Source organism: Ursus arctos, unplaced genomic scaffold (genome assembly GCF_023065955.2).
Source record: "Ursus arctos isolate Adak ecotype North America unplaced genomic scaffold, UrsArc2.0 scaffold_20, whole genome shotgun sequence".
Classification (NCBI taxonomy): domain Eukaryota; kingdom Metazoa; phylum Chordata; class Mammalia; order Carnivora; family Ursidae; genus Ursus; species Ursus arctos.
The window spans coordinates 14,570,869-14,591,974 of record NW_026622875.1 but is presented as its reverse complement, the minus strand read 5'-3'; the positions used below and the strand labels follow the sequence as shown (position 1 = coordinate 14,591,974).

General features: G+C 38.9%; 1 protein-coding gene across 1 annotated transcript in view; it reads right to left on the bottom strand.

Annotated features, from left to right (window-relative positions):
* ANKUB1 (ankyrin repeat and ubiquitin domain containing 1) overlaps positions 1-19,922 on the bottom strand; it is a 32,665-nt gene extending 12,743 nt beyond the window's left edge. Inside the window, 5 exon segments of the mRNA XM_057315820.1 lie at positions 4,388-4,459; positions 4,462-4,600; positions 17,241-17,384; positions 18,739-18,821; positions 19,823-19,922. Coding sequence (XP_057171803.1) covers positions 4,388-4,459; positions 4,462-4,600; positions 17,241-17,384; positions 18,739-18,821; positions 19,823-19,922 — 538 coding nt within the window.
* Between the last annotated feature and the right edge of the window lie 1,184 nt (positions 19,923-21,106).

Below are 21,106 nucleotides of genomic sequence, written 5' to 3'. Positions count from 1 at the left end.
TGAATTTTTGAATTCTCTATTCTTAATTTTGTTTTTTTTAAAGAAGTCCCCAAGATTGTATATATTTACAAAACCTGGATCTGCTCACTCTCTACTTGCAAACCCATCACCGTGCCAAGCCATGCAGGAAAGTGGGTATGAGCAACAGAGTCCATTCTAGGGACTTGTCTCCAACCTCTCCCCATGTGGTCCCTGTATCCCTGGGGGAGAGGGGGATACTACTTTGAGGTCAATATCTGCCTATTTGATTTGAGATTTTTTCTTCCTGAATATGGAAATCATTTCTCTGGTATGGGTTTCCCCTAATGGGAAACAAAACAAAACATTGATCAGAACTTAAAGAGTACCAATAAAAGTAGATATCGATAAAAACATTCTAGGTTGGCAGTATAAATTGTTGGAAAGAACCCAGTTCTGAGTGTGTGATTACCATTTCTTGGCAGTATGACCTTGAGCAAGTCATTTAACTTCTATGAGTCTGTTTTCTCACTTGTAAAAGGAGTTAAAATAGCATGGTAAATCTCCAAGGGGCCTAAGCACTGGTAGAGGGGCCTTGGAGCTAGCTGAGATGTCAGGGTCTGAACTGCAAGGACTGGAACAGTCTCTCAGATGTGATTGCTCATTCTGGCCATGAATACGTGCCATGAGGCATTTACCATTGGCATATACCAATGGCAGCATTCTGTAAAGGAAAGGCATTTATTCATTCACTCATTTGTTAGGTACAAAGGCTTGTTCCAGAAAGGATTCATGTCAGTTTTTAAGCATATAGAAAATATAGACAGAGTAACTAGCAGACAGTCATGTAGATAAGCAAGAGGAAAGCAAAAGTCAGGATAGAGATTTAAGAACTAGAAATCAGGGGGTGCCTGGGTGGCTCAGTCGTTAAGCATCTGCCTTCTGCTCAGGGCGTGATCCCAGAGTCCTGGGATCGAGCCCCACATCGAGCTCCCTGCTCGCTGGGAGCCTGCTTCTTCCTCTCCCACTCCCCCGCCCCCGCCCCGCTTGTGTAACGTCTCTAGCTGGCTGTCTCTCTCTCTGTCAAATAAATAAATAAAATCCTTAAAAAAAAAAAAAAAGACCTAGAAATGAGGCTAAAATGAACATTTGTCCCATATACGGTGATACAAGAAAAGGGGTGTATGTGTGTTGGACCTATATGATGTGCCACTAAGCCTCAAGTCATAAAATCACATATATTAAGGAATGTTATTTTTTTTTAAATTCTTGAAAAGTTAATCATTAAATATTCTACCACCAAAAAATCCCTTTATCCTCTTATTACTGATCTTAATCCCTGCAATCTTTCTGTCTCCACCCACGTTATTAAAACTGCTCTATCTGGGTTCACCAATGAACTTTAAGCCAAATCAAAAGATTTTTCTCAGATATTGTCTTTGGTCTTTTACCAGCGTCCTAAAAACAGTCTCTTCTTTGTCATCTGTGACAATGCAAAGTTCCACTTTTCCTCCCACCTCTCACAGCTTTGCCTGTCTCATTTTCCGACTCCTGTCTACTTGCCCTAACTTCAACATGCCCTCACTATTGGCCCTTGGCCCTTGGCATGTTTCTCTCTGTATATACTCTCTAAGGAAAGCACGTCTCACAGGGCTTAGTCCCTGACTCCATGGCAGGGTGCCTACAGCAACATCTGCTAACGGAACCCACCACTAAGCTTTTGCTCCATGTTTGTCGTGGAAGAGAATCAGAAGACGTCAGTTGGACTTACAGCTTTGCCACTAATTAGCAGAGTAACTTTTAGGGAAAAAACTTACTCTCTGCGTTTCTTTATATCTAAAGTTTAGGACCCAAAGCATAAACTCCTTTCCCAATTTCACCACCGCAGTCCTAGTGTCAGAGCCTTGGTCTTCCCTCTTCTTAAATGTGATTCACCTTGACATCCTTTCCCTACTTTCTGGGTTTCTCAGATTCGTCTCTCTTGTCCATTGCTAGTGGAATTAGTTAATACTGGGATTCTCAAAAGTGCCTGTTGGCATATCACCTTGCTTCTCCCCTCAGTCTTTTTTATATTTCATGCTGCTTGCTACAAGATTAAACTTCTGTTAAAACGCTTCTGTTCCAGAATGTACATGGCTCTGGTTGCAAACATATGAAGCCTGTGCTCTGTCGCCTCCCCTAAGACCCTTCTCAATCTGACCTCAGTTGTGTTTCTGATTGGTCTCAGTGAGGCGCCTCCACTTTTCGGAAATTTCCTGATATTTGTCTTCACTGGATTAAGCCCATATTCATGAACCTGTGGCTTGTGTTTTTCTCTGGTTTAGAAGCCCAGAATGTCTTCCCTTTCAGATGATCCATATTTCTCACATCTTTGTGTGAGCACGCCCACATTCTCCAGAATGCCCTTCAGCCTACGTTGAGCTGACTTACTGCTGTAACTAAGTATATTTGCATGTCTTATTTCTACCACTTTATTATGAATGCTCCGAGTGAAGAGGCAGTTCTGTGTGTTTTTATATGAGCTGATATGTCCAGTGACTAACTGAGCTACATAAGTCCTTGATTTTCAACATGAACTTGACTGCTTCTCAGAGACCTTCTGATTTTCCACTGCCTTTGGAAAGGGGTCAAGGTTCAACTCCTGATCGCATCAGGGATGACTCATTGACTGGGAAGAGGAGAACTGGAAGATAGGCTGATCAAGAACTTCTTTACCCTCTAGTTAAAAAACGTGGGCTGGGGTGCCTGGGTGGCTCAGTAGGTTAAGCATCTGCCTTCTGCTCAGGTCATGATCTCAGGGTCCTGGGATGGAGCCCTGTGTCAGGATCCCTGCTCAGCAGAGGGGGTGGGGTCTCTTCTCCCTCTCCCTCCCCACACTCACTCTCTTTCTCTCTCTCTCTCTCAAATGAAAAAAAAAATGAATAAAATCTTTAAAAAAAAAAAGGTGGGCTGGCTGCTTGAGGAATGCTATGGATACTTTCGCTGAAGATATGAAGCCAACCAAAGACTTTTCCTCTCTTCTCTTCGAGGCTCTTCTTTCCTTGCCTCTCCTCCTATGCCCTGTGTTCTCATGGTGGCCAAAGAATTCTACTCTGGTCATGCTTGAGCCCCTAACCTGACATTTGAAAACCCTCATTCCCAGAGGGTTATTTTAGGAGGCCTGTGTGTTGTCCTTCACACACCCTTAACCATCTGGAACATTTTTGCTTTCTTTAAATCTGTAAAAATTTGGGTTTGGTCCAAGCCATTTCTAAAGTCTCTTCTAGCCCTAGTTCTAAACTGTTACATCATGGTCTGAGCAGCATAGGCCTAAAGAGCAGTCACCCTAATTTTTTTTATGTATCCTTTTGTGTTTCATTAAATAACTAGATCATAAATTACTTGGAGACAAATGTCTCTTATGTGTCCTTACTCATGTAAGCCCCACCATGTTCTGGGCAGGGCTGATCCCCTGGCAAGCATGCAAAGCAGTATGTGCTTTACTGTGAGGGACTCTGGGGACAAATCCTAGAACATCACTTCCTTTGATCGAAAACAGGGATGATAAATGATGTCAAAGTTTTGAAAGCCTCAATTAAAAATATCATGAAAGAATAAGCAAATATAATAGTCAGGAGAAGTAACAATAAATGCAAATTTAGCAGTTGTAAAAAGCAAAACTGCTTAATTCAACAATGTTTACAAAGCCCTACTATAAATTGGGAGAACTCAAATCCCATTGCAACAAATGTGACAGCACAACATTACCTGAAGTTCTGCTGATTGTCAGCAAAGATTCATTCACTTCAAGCAAGATTTTCTATAAGGTCTGAACCATTTTCCAATAGGGTTAAAATAATCTGACAGTCCTTTGAATTTGTTTTAATGGTATATGGCTATTGCAGACACAACCTGGAAGTATAATATTTAGAGAAAGGTTGTAATCTGTCCATCAGGGATGAATGCCAGCTCACTAATCTATCCATCAGGGATACTGCACAGTATCCGCTTCACACTATTTAAAATATTAATATAACCAACAGTATTTTAAAATGAGATTGCATAAAGCAAGCTCAGGACAGTGTTTATCATACGCTACCACTGTGTTAAAAGGAAGAAAAAGAATGTGTACTTGAACTTGCTTCTATGTATTCTTGAAATATATTTTGAAAGAGAAAAATATAAACTGGTCTGTGTCTTGCTTCTCTAGCCTGAGGATATTTATAAGTTATCCTGCTTTGAGTAAAGAGAACAAGACATGGCAGGTCTGTGGGACATTTCTAATTTTTTAGTCTACAGACCCAGATACCAGAGAGGGGTGTTGATAATTTCCATCCCCACTGAGGTTACAGAAGTTTTAGTTTGGAAAGAACTCCTCCATTTGTTGCCAGTCTGGTATCAAAGAACCAGAGTGCTGAGCAGTAGCTGGTATTGAATATTGTGGGAGTACCGATGTCTGTTTGGTAGTCCCTGAGGGTGTTGCAGTCATGCATCTCCAGTCCCTCTGGGGTCCAGAGACAGAAGACACAGGGAAGCCACATCTCAGAGCTATTAGTGTTCTCAGATCAGACACTTTTTTACCAAGAAGGGAAGTGTTCTCCATCACTGGCATTGTCTCTTGGGTCACAGCATTAAACACATAGAGAGTTGGCTTGTCTTCTTCCTAAGGGAAAAGAAAAGGAGGAAACTCAGGAATAAGCACCGTCTGGGGGTTGGAACGAGGGAAAAATATTTTGGAGGGTGGCTCTGAGTGCCTCTAACTTCCATGACATGGGTGCTAAGGATGAAAGCAAAGGCCAGTTAAGTTCCCTGATTTCTGGTCTGACTCCTGTTCTTCTGTCCTGAGACTGTTAAGGAGTCCTCCTGCTTTGAGTGAAATGAAGGAGACTTGGCAGGGTTTTGCGACCCTTCTTCTTAGTCTACAGACCCAGAAACACAAGAACAGTGTTGATAATTATATCCAAGCTGCACTTATGGAGGCGTTAGTTGAGAAACAACTCTACCATCATGTTGTGCTTTGATTTGGAAGTGCTATGGTTTCTAAACCTTCAGTCAATTTTTAAAATCCTTTCTGAGAGGTTATTTCTGGGGAATGGAACTGAGTTCAAGGTGGGGGGATGTTTTGCTTATCATTTTATGTTTTTCATTGTGTGGTTTGACTTAAAAATGTGTATTTACTTTTACTGTTTAAAAAGGGAAGTTCTAAATATAAGTGACAAAAAGTTTCCTTTTTTTTTTCTTTTGCAATCTAAATAGGAAAGCAAGTGGAACTGATAGCTCTCAAGTCGAGTTAAGATGAAAGTTTGGGAAAAATATAAATCCTCCTGTTAACAACAGGGGAATCAAGCCAAACCCAAACTAATAACACAGCAAATCCAGCATAATGGGAAGGGGGCAGAGAGGAGAGGACTATTAACATTTCCAGTTTTTGAACCAAAAAAATGAAACTGGCGTTACTTCCTCTTTATTGGTTTCAGGACAATCATGTTTGTCCTCGGTGGCCCCTTGTGGGCTTGACAGATAGGAGTGCACGGTGCTGCCACTGGAACATGGGAGTCTTAGAGAGGAGTCTTAAGCAAAACTGACAAGTGGGCATTAGGGCTCCAGGTTTGTCAAGGGGACTCCAGCCAGTTATTTCTCTCTTGTTCAGCCCTGTTCAGTCCTCCCCCTTTCTCCTATCAAAGTTTGTCTCCAGATTCCCCAGGAGCCCCTCCCTGCTTCAGGCTTATAATACATTACATTCATTCCCCTCCTCCCAGATCACACATTGCCATAGCGTAATCAACATGCGGATCTCTTTGAAAGAGCCTTTAAAGAGCAATGAATGTTACTGCTGAACGTTTAGGCTACAGTGCTTTGATCTGGGGCCCATTTCAGTGACTCAAATCACCAAAAGCAGGTTCCGGCCCTCTGCTTCCTGAGTCTAAAGTGCTTAGGACAGTTTTTCTCAACAGCTTCTCGTAAACACGCTCAATAAAAATTGAAAGGACATAGAATTCACCCTTTCCCTTTCAACATGCTTATTGCTCTCCTATGGCTCCATTAAATATCCATGTGATATTTATAGGCAGGAAGAAATTTCTATGAAAACTATAAAAAGGTGGAAAGAGAGACAAATTATATTTTAGGCAATAGGTTTTCCTTATTTCTTTTATGGTTACTCTGATTTCTTGTTAGCCCTCGGTATGGATACTAATTTATACTTAAAATTAAATGTGTAATGTGCAAACAAAGTAGCAAAGGCCCAAGTCACTCTTCATAGCGAACTAGCAACTACATGATATTAGAAAAGTAAGTTAAAAAGGAGCTTCTCAGAATATGAATAAACATAAGCATCTATAACCTAGGTATACATAAAGCTCTGAAACAAGTAATAAGGGAGAATTGCAAAATATATGGGAATGTTTAGATGAAAATCGAAAGTTCAAATAAGAAAATATATTAGTTACTAATGAAGCTAGGTTCTTAAATTACAAGAAATTAGCACCTACAGTTTGTTCTGGGGTTTTTTTGTTTTTGTTTGTTTGTTTGTTTGTTGCCCCCGGGAACTTCCCAGGCCCATTTAATTCATGGTGTATCTGGAACATAGTTCTCTTTCTACTATTTTAACTCTATTTACCCACCATTTTATAGACCTTATTTTTGTGAGAAAACTCATTTTAAGTACTAATGAGGCACACCAGTTGGAGACACTTCTTCATGTTGGTTATTTGGAAACAGAGCAAAGGGATGTGGATTAACAGCAACTTGTCACCTCACCTTATGTACAAAAGAAAAGATATCTGTCTATCTATATGCTATCCCTCCTCAAATATTCCAAATAAGGAACACTGGTAGTTACACTCAAGGAAGTCAGATGTTATCAAATAAACAATACCATCACAAGTCATTGTTGAACAGATGTAAAATTAGATGTTCCCCTTTACAACTAAACCAAGATATCATGGTAGGAGGTACATGTCGTACTTTTCTCTTTCTTTCTTTCTTTCTTTCTTTCTTTCTTTCTTTCTTTCTTTCTTTTTTTGCTTGTGAATGAATTGTATTGTTTGAGCACAGTTTATTTCTGAGGGTTTTTTAAAAAAATTATTAACATATAATGTATTATTTGTTTCAGGGGTATAGGTCTGTGATTCATCAGTCTTACACAACACACAGAGCTCACCATAACACATACCCTCCCCAATATCCATCACCCAGTTACCCCATCCCTCCATCTTCCTCCCCTCCAAAAACCTTCAATTTGTTTCCTGAGATTAAGAGTCTCTTATGGTTTGTCTCCCTCTCTGGTTTTGTCTTGTTTCATTTTTTCCTCTCTTCCCTTATGATCCTCTGCTTTGTTTCTTTTTTTTTTTTTTAAGATTTTATTTATTTATTTGACAGAGATAGAGACAGCCAGCGAGAGAGGGAACACGAGCAGGGGGAGTGGGAGAGGAAGAAGCAGGCTCATAGCAGAGGAGCCTGATGTGGGGCTCGATCCCAGAACGCTGGGATCACGCCCTGAGCCGAAGGCAGATGCCCAACCACTGTGCCACCCAGGCGCCCCTCTCTGCTTTGTTTCTTAAATTCCATGTAGCAGTGATATTGTATGATAATTATCTTTCTCTGATTGACTTATTTCGCTGAGCACCATACCCTCTAGTTCCATCCACATCGTTGCAAATGGCAAGATTTCATTTTTTTGCTGGCTGAGTAATATTCCATTGTGTATATGTTACCACATCTTCTTTATCCATTCATCTGTTGATGGACATCTGGGCTCTTTCCATAGTCTGGCTATTGTGGACATTACTGCTATAAACATTGGGGTGCAGGTGCCCCTTAGGATCACCACATTTGTATCTTTGGGGTAAATACCCAGTAGTGCAATTGCTGGGTCATAGGGTAGTTCTATTTTCAACTTTTTAAGGAAACTCCATACTGTTTTCCAGAGTGGCTGCCCCACCAACATTGCATTCCCACCAGCAGTGTAAGAGGGTTCCCCTTTCTCCACATCCTCGCCAACATCTGTCATTTCCTGACTTGTTAATTTTAGCCATTCTGACTGGTGTGCGGTGGTATCTCATTGTGGTTTTGATTTGTATTTCCCTGATGCCGATGTTGAGCACTTTGTCATGTGTCTGTTGGCCATTCAGATGTCTTCTTTGCTGAAATGTCTGTTCATCTCTTCTGCCCATTTCTTGATTGTATTATTTGTTCTTTGGGTGTGGAGTTTGAGAAGTTCTTTATAGAGATGGATACTAGCCCTTTATCTGATATGTCATTTGCAAATATCTTCTCCCATTCTTTTGGTTGTCTTTGGTTTTGTTGACTGTTTCCTTTGCTGTGCAAAAGCTTTTTATCTTGATGAAATCCCAATAGTTCATTTTTGCCTTTGTTTCCCTTACCTTTGGCGATGTGTCTAGAAAGAAGTTGCTGCGACAGAGGTGGAAGAGGTTGCTGCCTGTGTTCTCCTCAAGGATTTTGATGGTTTCCTGTCTCACATTTAGGTCATTCATCCATTTTGAGTCTATTTTTATGTATGGTGTAAGGAAATGGTCCAGTTTCATTCTTCTGTATTTGGCTCTCCGGTTTTCCCAGCACCATTTGTTGAAGAGACTGTCTTTTTTCCATTGGATATTCTTTCCTGCTTTGTCAAAGATTAGTTGACCACAGAGTTGAGGGTCCATTTCTGGGCTCTCTGTTCTGTTCCATTGATCTATGTGTCTGTTTTTGTGCCAGTACCAAACTGTCCTGATGATTACAGCTTTGTAATAGAGCTTGAAGTCTGGAATTGTGATGCCTCCAGCTTTGTTTTTCTTTTTCAACATTCCTTTGGCTATTTGGGATCTTTTCTGGTTCCATACAAATTTTGGGATTATTTTTTCCAGTTTCTTGAAGAAAGTTGATGGTATTTTAATAGGGATTCGTTGAATGCATAGATTGATCCAGGTAGCATAGACATTTTAACAATATTTGTTCTTCCAATACATGGGCATGGAATATTTTTCCATTTCTTAGTGTTTTTCTCAATTTCTTTCATGAATATTCTGTAGTTTTCTGAGTACAGATTCTTTGCCTCTTTGGTTAGGTTTATTTCTGGGTATCTTACGTTTTTAGGTGCAATTATAAATGGGATCAACCCCTTAATTTCTCTTTCTTCTGTCTCACTGGTGTATGTAAATGCAACTGATTTCTGTGCATTGATTTTATATCCTGCCACTTTACTGATTTCCTGTATGAGTTCTAGCAGATTTGGGGTGGAGTCTTTTGGGTTTTCCACATAAAGTATCATATCATCTGCAAAGAGTGAGAGTTTGACTTCCTCTTTGCTGATTCGAATGCCTTTTATTTCTTTTTGTTGTCTGATTGCTGAGGCTAGGACTTCTAGTACTATGTTGAACAACAGTGGTGATAGTGGACATCCCTGCCATGTTTCTGACCTTAGGGGAAAAGCTCTCAGTTTTTCCCCATTGAGAATGATATTTGCTGTGGGTTTTTCATAGATGGCTTTTATGATTTTGAGGTATGTACCCTCTATCCCTATGCTGTGAAGAGTTTTAATCAAGAAAGGATGCTGTACTTTGTCAAATGCTTTTTCTGCATCTATTGAGAGGATCATATGGTTCTTTTATTAATGTAGTATATCACATTGATTCATTTGCAGATGTTGAACCAAACTTGCAGCCCAGAAATAAATCCCATTTGGTCCTGATTAATAATCCTTTTAATGTACTGTTGGATCCTATTGGCTAGTATTTTGGTGAGAATTTTTGCATCCATGTTCATCAGGGATACTGGTCTGTAATTTTCCTTTTTGGTGGGGTCTTTGTCTGGTTTTGGGATCAAGGTAACGCTGGCCTCATAAAAAGAGTTGGGAAGTTTTCCTTCTGTTTTTATTTTTTGGAACCGTTTCAGAAGAATAGGTATTAATTCTTATTTAAATGTTTGGTAGAATTCCCCTGGGAAGCCATCTGGCCCTGAGCTCTTGTTTGTTGGGAGATTTTTGATTACTGCTTTGATTTCCTTGCTGGTTATGGGTCTGTTCAGGTTTTCTATTTCTTTCTGGTTCAGTTGTGGTAGTTTATATGTCTCTAGGAACGCATCCATTTCTTCCAGATTGTCTAGTTTTTTTGTATATATTGCTCATAATATGTTCTTATAATTGTTTGTATTTCTTCGGTGTCGGTTGTGTTCTCTCCTCTTTCATTCATGGTTTTATTTGTTTGGGTTCTTTCTCTTTTCTTTTTGATAAATCTGGCCAGGGGTTTATCAATCTCATTAATTCTTTCGAAGACCCAACTCCTAGTTTCGTTGATCTGTTCTACTGTTCTTTTGGTTTCTATTTCACTGATTTCTGCTCTGATCTTTATTATTTCTCTTCTCCTGCTGGGTTTAGGCTTTTGCTGTTCTTTCTCCAGCTCCTTTAGGTGTAGGGTTAGGTTATGTATTTGAGACCTTTCTTGTTTCTTGAGAAAGACTTGTATTGCTATATACTTCCCTCTTAGGACCGCCTTTGCTGCATTCCAAAGATTTTGAACAGTTATATTTTCATTTTCATTTGTTTCCATGAATTTTTAAAATTCTTCTTTAATTTCCTGGTTGACCCATTCATTCTTTAGTTGGATGCTCTTTAACCTCCATGTATTTGAGTTCTTTCTAACTTTCCTCTTGTGATTGAGTTCAAGTTTCGAAGAATTGTGGTCTGAAAATATGCAGGGAATGATCCCAATCTTTTGGTACCAGTTGAGACCTGATTTGTGAACCAGGATGTGATCTATTCTGGAGAATATTCCATGTGCACTAGAATGTTCCATGTATTCTATTCTTTGGATTGGAATGTTCTGAGTATATCTGTGAAGTCCATCTGGTCCAGTGTGTCATTCAAAGCTCTTATTTCCTTGTTGATCTTTTGCTTAGATGATCTGTCCATTGCAGTGAGAGGGGCGTTAACGTCCCCTACTATTATTGTATTACTATTGATGTGTTTCTTTGATTTTGTTGTTAATTGGCTTATATAATTGGCTGTTCCCATGTTAGGGGCATAAATATTTACCATTGTTAGGTCTTCTTATTGGATAGACCCTTTAATTATGATATAGTGTCCTTCCTCATCTCTTATTACTGTCTTTGATTTAAAGTCTAATTTGTCTGATATAAGGATTGCCACCCCAGCTTTCTTTTGATGTTCATTAGCATGATAAATTGTTTTCTGCCCCCTCACTTTAAATCTGGAGGCGTCTTTGGGTCTAAAATGAGTCTCTTGCAGATAGCATATCAATGGGTCTTGCTTTTTTATCCAATCTGATACCCTGTGTCTTTTGATTGGGGCATTTAGCCCATTTACATTCAGGGTAACTATTGAAAGTTATGAATTTAGTGTCATTGTATTGCCTGTAAGGTGACTGTTACTGTATGTTGTCTCTGTTCCTTTCTGGTCTATGTTACTTTTGGGCTCTCTCTTTGCTTAGAGGACCCCTTTCAATATTTCTTGGAGGGCTATTTTGGTGATCACAAATTCTTTTAGTGTCTGTTTGTCCTGGAAGCTTTTTATCACTCCTTCTATTTTCAATGACAGCCTAGCTGGATAAAGTATTCTTGGCTGCATATTTTTCTCATTTAGTACCCTTCATGTCTTCTCAATAAAAACAAATACGTAAGTCTATTTCATGGTAAGAATTCCACTTTTGTCTTAAAAACCATGTGCAAACTCACTGTAAATACATATGTGTGAACTAACAATAAAATAGGAGGGGTGCCTGGGTGCCTCAATTGGTTAAGCATCTGCCTTCAGCTCAGGTCATGATCCCATGATTGAGCCCCACATGGGACTCCCTGCTCAGTGGGGAGTCTGCTTCTCCCCCTACCCTTCCCACCTGCTTGTGATCTCTCTCTCTCTTGCTCTCTCTCTCTCAAAAAAATACAGAAAGTCTTTTAAAAATTAAAAAAAAAAATAATAAAATAGGAAAAGTTAAAGAGAAACAGATGGAAAGAAAACAGAAGTTAATGCAAGTTTTGAACACTGCTGTACAATTTTCACAAGTTCTGTTTTTTTATATTTTGCTGTTTGGGAGTTGCAGCACTAAATAAGCAGAAACTTGTCCCAATTATTCCGGAGTAGATGAAAAGAGGAAATAATATTTGCTTTTGTTAAACTGAATGAATTCAAGTTGAGATGTCTTCATAAACTTCTTGACCTCATCAACTTCTTTTGTATTAAGTCATTCTGGAGAGGTTACACTTAGATTCTAGGATATTGAATTCAGACACCTTTCTTTACACACTATTCTTTATGGTTTATCTTAGAAAAGATAGCCATGTTTTTAGAAACATGTTTTCATTTGTAAATTATACATTGTTTTTAAGTTAAAAATTTTTTTAAATTTAAGTTATCTCTACACCCCACATGGGGCTTGAACTCAGGACCCCCAGGATCAAGAGTCACTTGCTCCTCCGACTGAGCCAGCCAAGCATCCCTTATTTGTAAATTATACATTTTTCTTTTTTTCCTTTCTTTTTTGAGAGAGACAGCATACATGAGTGGTAGGAGGAGGTGCAGTAGGAAAAGGAGAGAGAGAATCCCAAGCATGCTCCATACCTAGCACTGAGCCCAATTCGGGGCTTGATCTCACAACCCTGAGATCATGACCTGAGCTGAAATCAAGAGTCAGATGCCCAACCAACTGAGCCACTGAGGCGCCACTAAATTATACATTTGTAAGAAACATATTTATACATTTTTTGGTGTGTGTATAAAATATATTTAAAATCTAAAGTCACATATTATGTATCTCCTGGACTTTGGTAGTTATGCATTAACGGTGCCTTTCAAAAGCTAAAGGTATATTATTTTGAATCAATTTTAGACCTTCTAATATTGTTTAAGTGTCTACAACTTGTCTGATAGACACCTACTTAATACTACCACAGGGGAACCTGGGTGTTTCAATTGATTAAGATTCTGCCTTTGGTTCTGGCCATGAATCCAGGGTCCTGGGATCGAACCCCACGTTGGGCTCCATGCTCAGCGGGGAGCCCACTTTTCCCTCTCCCTCTGCCCCCCTACCCAGCTGCTGGTGCTCTCACTCTGCTGTCTCTCACTCTGTTGTCTCTCTCTCAAATAAATAAATAAATAAATCTTAAAAAAATACTACCCCTAACTCAATCTCTCACAATAAAACAACATTCCAAAGATGCCAGAGAGGATTAACTAAAATTTAACCCCGGTCCTTGGTTGGTGGAAATATGGTGAAAGAAGGAGGCAGGGAACCCAGAAAGAGTGTTAGAGAGACTGAGCCCACCTCATACTTTATTTTATTTTATTATTATATTTTTTTAAGAGAGAGAGAGAGATGAGAGAAAGATAGCAGAGGGGCAGAGGAAGAGGGATGGAAAGAATCCCAAGCAGACTCCACACCTAGCACAGAGCCCCATACAGGGCTCAATCTCATGACCCTGAGATCATGAGCCGAAATTAAGAGTCAGACATTTAACTGACTGAGCCGCTCAGGCGTCCTCCACCTCACACTTTGGAAGGCATAACCTGTTAAAGAGTTGCTTGTTAGCTCCCTTTGCAGCACAGCCTGGACATGTGACCAGAGTGTTCCCAGTCAGGCCTACCCACCAGCCCTACTTTGAATTAGGAGTCAGTAAGGCAGAGAAGCAGCAGACACAGGGCATCGTCACTGGCAGTGGAAGATCTGAAGCATTGCTGGTCTGGGGGCAGGGCTGGTGGCAGTGTCCAATGCCAGCTGTAAGGGCTCAGAGATGGCTGCAGTGGTGGCCTTCCTGGACTAGTTCTGGGGCATGCTTAAGACATTGTTTCTGGCTGCAGACTCTCTGAATCTGATTCTCTAGTCTTCCTGTCAAGACTGTGAACTACTTTCAATACGTTTATTTTCTGCTTCAATTGTCCAGGGTTTGTTTCTGCTGCTGGAAAGGAAAAAGGGCAAGGACGCAGGAACACCTCGCCTTGAGGGTACAGAGGGAGGAGAAATGCCACGATAAGGGAGGGAATCCAAATGCTGAAATGTATCTCAATACCTTGCTATGACATTTCTGATAACAATCATACCTGTTGTTAATTTTCAAACTTTACCTCTCAAGGCCTTTGTCAACATATTTATTCATCACATTTTTATGGAGAGCCTACTATATGCCAGGTCGTATTTTAGGCACTGGGTGCCAACAGTGAACAAAAGTCAAGCAATAGTTTCCACAATAACACCGGTTAGAATGAAGGAGGCAAATGAGATAGTACTTCTGCATGCCCGGCAATGACCTAGGCCTTTCCACTGCATCATGTCATGGTTTATAGGAAACAGCGTCTGCAGCGGCAGCAATGAATGGGCAGGATTGACTCCTGGGTTAATAGAACTTGGATATATATCCTATAGAAGATATTTCTTATGGTTTCTATAGAACTTTTTCCCCTGAGAAGGAAAAATTAATACAATATTCTTTCCCCACTATTCTCATATTGCTCCCCCATTCACTTTTCCAAGTGTGTCTACATTACTATTAAAGGAGAAGGTATAATACACATGGAAACTGGAAAATATATTGACTATTTAAAAAATGTATTTAGGAGCAGATCACCTCTTAATTTTCTTACGTCTTTCCCTCTTTTCACACAAGCAAAACCTTGTAATTCACACAAAATATAAGCACGCTAAAGAAACCAAGTATTTTGGATTTATTTCACATCACATAATGTATACTTCTATTTTTTTTAAGATTTTATTTATTTATTTGAGAGAGAGAGAGAGAGAGAGGAACATGTATGCGCGTGAGCTGGGGGGTTAAAGGGTGAGAGAGAGAAGCAGACTCCACACTGAGCAGGGAGCTTGATGCGGAGCTCCATCCCAGGACCCTGGGATCATGACTTGAGCTGAAGGCAGACGCTTAACAAACTGAGCCCCCCGGGCGTTCCTCTACTTGTGTTTTTTTTTTTTTTTTTAAAGAAAATTGCTTACTTGGCAAATTTTTAAACTTTGCAGAAGCATTTGGTTTACATCTTGATATATCTAAGTTGTACCAAAATAAATGAAGAGACTAGCTTTCCAAGATTCTCAGAAGGTAGAACTACTTGCATTAAATAGCATAGTTAAATAGGAAAGGTACTACTTAAATTTGTATATATCTAATTATTCAATAAAGCAACAACATGACTTAGAATGCAGCTTTTTGTTACCTAAAATAGATTAGACAGCTTAGAACTGGTTGGACTGCATTCTCTGAGGCATGGGATATTTTCATGAAGTATTTTTGTTCTTGTAAGCCCGTTTGGGCTTTTATTATCCATAGATACACAGTAAATAGTGTGGACTTTTTAAATAGGCCTCTTCTATCGTCTAATCTAAACAGTAATTAAGTCAGGATGAAACCCAATATTTATGGTCTTTGCAGGTAATTCTCTTCCTTCAGATTCAAGGTACTATTTTTCTTCCCGAAACCACTGGAGAAGGTGAAGATTAGGATCAGTAAAATTTCCATAGATCTTGAGAGTTTTTATTTAAACCCTACACGTTGGCCAGTCCTGTGATGCATAATTATATTCTGCCTCTCTTGAGTAAACCCATTTTACCTCTATACTCTATTTTTTTCCATTAGGAGTTTAAACTCCAGGGAATGGTTAGAGTTCAGTGCAAAGACAGCTTGCACCACTGTGATATATGAGGCTTTATTGGCAGAATTTATGAAATATTTTTATAAGTAAAACTGTGAAATAGGTTGTCTCTGGGGAGGAAAACTGGGGGCCAGAGGTGGGAGAAGACTTTTTACTGCATATGCTTTTTATATCTTTCGTATCTATGTGAATGTACAACCTAGTTAAAAATAAATAAAAGTTAGAATTTTTTAATTAAGGAAAATAAAGCCAGTGCTGAGTTAAATAATAGTATCCTATTCATGCTCTCAACACACATTATCTACATCCCTGAATAGCTGTGGTTCAATCCCATCCCTCCAGCAGCTCAAATATTAGTAGTAAACTTATGCCACTCTCTCCAAGTAAGCAAACAACAAAGTCTCGAACATCATTATTGGCATTGGAAAATTCCAGGATATTTTAGAAGGTTTATCCTATATAGTACCAAAAACATAGTATATAAATATATTTAAAGACATAAAGAAAGACATTTAAGAAACGAGATGAAAAAAAAAAAAAGAAATGAGATGGAATTTAGTGTGCCTAAAAGAGTATTATACTATAATTTTCTTAGTGTCAGAAGGAGAAAAGAAGAAATCAGAGTTGTTTTTATTTACCTTTTTGATAATTAAACATTCTTCAAGAATATAACAATAATACACAAATAAATGCTCATAAACCATTACAAACACATGTACAAATATGTTATTTTTGTTTATTTATGTAGGATCACACAATGCTAATTTTTCTGTGTCCTGTTTTTATTAGTTAGTAATAAATATTTTAGATTTTCTTGAAACATAGACTTCCCACTTAGTCAATCAATGAAATATATTAAAAAACAAAAAAGTTAGCTTTGGTTATCATAAAAAAATTTTAAGTGCTAAATATGAGAAAATTAGTGCCCCATTTAGCAGAGAATGTGTACCTAGTTGCTTGATTCCTTGACGCTCATGTTTTCATATAGGATAAAGAATTAGTATTGAATAACATTTCTTCCCTAGAGATCAGCTCTTAAACTCTTTAGGCCACTTGTCTCGAAGAAATTGTTAGAAATTAAGGATCCTCCACCCAGAATATCTCTAGGCACATAATTTTGCATATTTTGTAATTTTAGGGTTTTGTAAAGCTCTTAAAGCCCATCCATGGACCCCCAATTAAGCGCCACTAATTAAGGACACTATAAATGGAAAAGGCTATAGGTGTACGTATGTACACCTAATTCATGAATGGCTACTTTGGCTGGATTTGGATGTAGAAATTGCCCTTTCATTCTTATTGTTACTGTTTCTTCCCTCTCCTCACTCCCCTGCCCTAATCCATTGTGGATCCAAGGAAGTGATCAAATTTTCCTTCTAAATCAATATTTCAGATCCACCCCTTGCCCTCATTCCAATATTGGTTTGTGGGATGTTCTAGGATGACTGGGGCAGCAACAAGGGGGATAGAGGAGGGAAGGCAGATAAAGAGTAAACAAGGGGAACACCATCCAGTCTCTACACCTTATTTCCCTGTACAACAGAAATCGTGCATAAGACCAGTTAAATAAATAGAAGAGAGGAGAAGGCAAGAAGAGAAAACTTCTTCCTAAGTTATGAAATGACTTTTGTTGAGTTATCCACAACTTTATTCAAAATGAGGTAGGTATCTGGGACAATTGTTATTCTGATCATCATACCTTAACAAAGCATTTGAGAGTTGAACCAAAAGGTATTCCAACATCAGCAAGACTCCAGCTGTCCTTTAGGGCTGCTCCAGCATACATCAGCTCCAGATACCACCTGCCCTGTTCATCTTCAGAGAGAGGAATGTGGAAATGATTCTTAAAAATCAATAGCATATTATGAAAACAGTGTATCTCAACATTACTAGACCAGTAATATAATCTCTTCTCTTTTACATTTTTTTTTCCACAGAGTATTGTAAGATTGTTTTGGTCAGATGAAAAGTACAAGACAGGAGTTCTTAACTTAAAGCCTATACACCTCTCCAGAAGTTTATGGATAGAGTTTAGATGGGAAAAAACTATATTTTGTTTTTATTAACTCTAAATGAAACTGAGATTTTCTTTCAATTATGTATGTAGGCAACAAACTAAAGAAGCAGTTGTTGGCTATACCTATGACTTTGTCACCAATAGAAATCACAGATACTTTCATATCACATTATAGTTGTTGCAGAAATCTCAAAATATTATACTGATCACTACTTTGAAATTACAATAGTTATTAGATACATTGCTAAATTCAAAAATGTGTTAATAAAGAAGCCCACATGTTACTATATCACAAATTTGTTTTTTAATGTTTGAAAATTGTATTTCAATATAGCTGGTTTCCTTTTCTTTGTATGTATTTTACTGTATGCATTTGAAGACATTCTGAGGAGTCCATAGGTTTCACCAGACTGCCAAAGGGATTCATGATATAGAAAGGTTAAGAGCCTCTGTGTTAGAAGATCTGGATTTCAGTAATCACAGTAATCACAGTATCACAAATATCATGTAACTGTGATTCAGTAAATGTGCCTTAGCAAATGGGAATGATCATCTCCAAGTTAAATACCATCTGATGGTCAAGACCTAAATATTTGCCTTAATTTCCCATTGTGGAGGGAATATTTCTAAAAATGTATAAGAAAGCTACTGAATCCAAAGAATTTCTTTTTCTGGTTCTGTAACCATACGTAAGATGGTCAACCTTTCTGAGCTTCAGTTTCCCTGGATGCAAAAGAGGCTGTAGCTCAGAAGTTGTTGAAAGTCCTCTCCACCTCCAAAATCCTTTGTATTCTTATAGTTTTTTCTCACCAAATGTGCCATCTGACAACTGGCATGCTCTACTTATATAGTTTAGGGTTAATGTCCTATTTTTGTCCTTTGATGAAGAATTGCAGTAATACTCCGGCTAGTGCACAACCCACACATTTCATAAAGAGAAGTCAAACTTTTTTTCTTTTTCCTGAGAATTTACTGACTCAGTTTGTTTCCTGTCTAACACCTCCATAGTTACTATCTTCTTATCAAACTGTTGTGTAAGCAAATAATGATGTTTTCAAATAGTTTTAGTTCCCTGTTTGCTGAAATGTACCTAATAGTATCTCTACCCCATGTACAGTTTAAAGCCACTGCATGGTTGAAATTAGTGTACATCTTAGTGGCTTAGATACAAAGTACATACCTTTATCATCAGCTTGACAGCCTCCACAGTTCCATCTGCTGAAACATCAAATGGTTCAAAAGATCCCTCAAACTGGGGATGTACTGTATGGTGACTAACATAATATAATAAAAAATCATTAATAAAAATCCCTCAAAGGCTATGAAAATTCTCATTCTCTCAACAAACAAAACAAAACAAAGCAAGCAAACAAACAAACAAACAAAAAACCCAACCCTGCAACTTTTTTCAAAGAATTGGCTAGCTGGAAAAATTCCAATTCACAATTATGGACAAAAAAGATGGCCAGAGGCAGCTGTTACTATATAGCTTGAAAGTTGAGCTGAGAGAATGGGAAGAGACAAGTCCTGCTGTATGAGTACTGGGCAACACAGATAGCAGCTGTGTTGGAGGAAATGTTTCCCCGCCAATGGCAGGCAACAGCCACCTTGTTCCTGTAGCACAGAAGCCAGCAAACTCGACAATGGTTGGGGCAAGTGTGAACAAGCTCCAAACATGTATTGCAGAAATGCCACACATAAATTAGACTTTTGTGATGTGACCACCATCCGGGGACTCTTGAATCCAAATTCACTCCATGCAGCTGATCAAAGGACCCTTCAAAATAGATATGTGATTGGAATGTACTGGCACACAGTGAAGCAAAACAGATTTGATTTTATTGAATGTGATAATCCTGAAAGTTCTCCGTAAATAACTCTGAGCTGAAGCATTCTGGTTTCCATAACAACTTTGTGTACTTGTTCCCTGGCGGTATTTCTAATCCTGCCATGGGCTACAGAACAATGTCCACTTGCACCAGGGAGATGAATGTGTGGCCAAATGTCTGTGGTTTTCCCTTTCCAGCTCTGGGTAATAGAATCTGACCAATAACAACGTATAGTTGGCATGTCTGTTAGTCCTTACCTTTATGTTATTTACAACAATTTACCATTATTATCTTCTTCAACTTCCCTTAGCATTGGTGGAAAATATTTCAAACTCCACTCAATAAATGAGGAAAGATATTAAGCACCATTACTCAAGTTAATAGAGTAAGCATTGTACTGGAACTTAATTCTAAGACTCTCCCCATATGATATACTTGGTTTAGTGCCGTAATGTCTGAGTATTCGCTTGCGTATGTAAATCTTGTCTTCTTCCTCAAATTCCTCCTGATCTATGACAGAATCCTCATTTTGCATTTCTTTTTTTTTTTTAATTTTATTTATTTATGTGACAGAGAGACAGCCAGCGAGAGAGGGAGCACAGCAGGGGAGTGGGAGAGGAAGAAGCAGGCTCCCAGCAGAGGAGCCCGAAACACCGGGATCACGCCCTGAGCCGAAGGCAGACGCTTAACAACTGCGCTACCCAGGCGCCCCTCTTTTTATTCTTAACAGCACTTAGCACAATGTGAGTCACATGGTAGGTGCTCAGTAAATGTTAACCTGTTGGTTGATTCTGTTCCGATTTCCAACTTGAGTTCCAACCACAAGAAATTTGAAAAGACGGAAAACATAAAAAGGGCAGAGGATTTCCTTGTAGATCTAACTCTTTTTGTATTATATTTTCAAGCGTTGCAACATCATGATATCTCCCTATGTTGTCAACGTTTTGATAGAAAGTTTATTAACATAAGGTGTAGTCGATGCTGTTTTGGTGTCTCCCCACAAGCTGCTGTGATTGTTGACTAGTGAAAGCTTATAGCTACAGCTCCTTCTCCAAGGAATTTCCCTCAGTTGATGGGACCTGCCTTGACAAAAAAGCTGGGCATCCCCCTCAGTAAGTGATGGCCGAGGGACTACAAAAGGCCTGACTTCTCATCTGAAGGAGTGAAAACTCTGCAAAGGATTCTTGTAGATCAGGCCATGGCTGGACTTTACCTGAGACTACATTCTTTTCCACTTTTTCTTCTTCCCAACTCTGCTGAACTCTCTCCTTGACTAGTTTTTCTTGTGCACTCCCTCAGTAATTGATATGCATCTCAATCCCTGTCTCAGGCTCTGCTTCCAGAGAAACCAACCTACGGCAGAGGATCTTAAAGAAGCTCATATGCTTTGAGAAATCACAACCAACTGCTTTGTAGCTTCCTGAAATACATGTTTATTTATACATGTGTATTTTTGTATGCTGTAGTAGACTTGCCTTTAGAGTGAATGGCCAGCTCAAAATTATGTCATTAAGGACTTGTTCCTTACCTCTGTCTCCAGCAGTGATGTTTGTAGTGTGACCCTTTTCTCATCATCACAGTTATTTGGACCAGAATGGAACTGTCAGAATCCTTTCTTTTTGGACTGAAGGAGAATGTGACTGTGGTTTGATCTATAACATGCAGCTTAGTGACTGTCAGTGAATCATCTTCTTCCTCCAACGTGACTGAGTGGCAGAG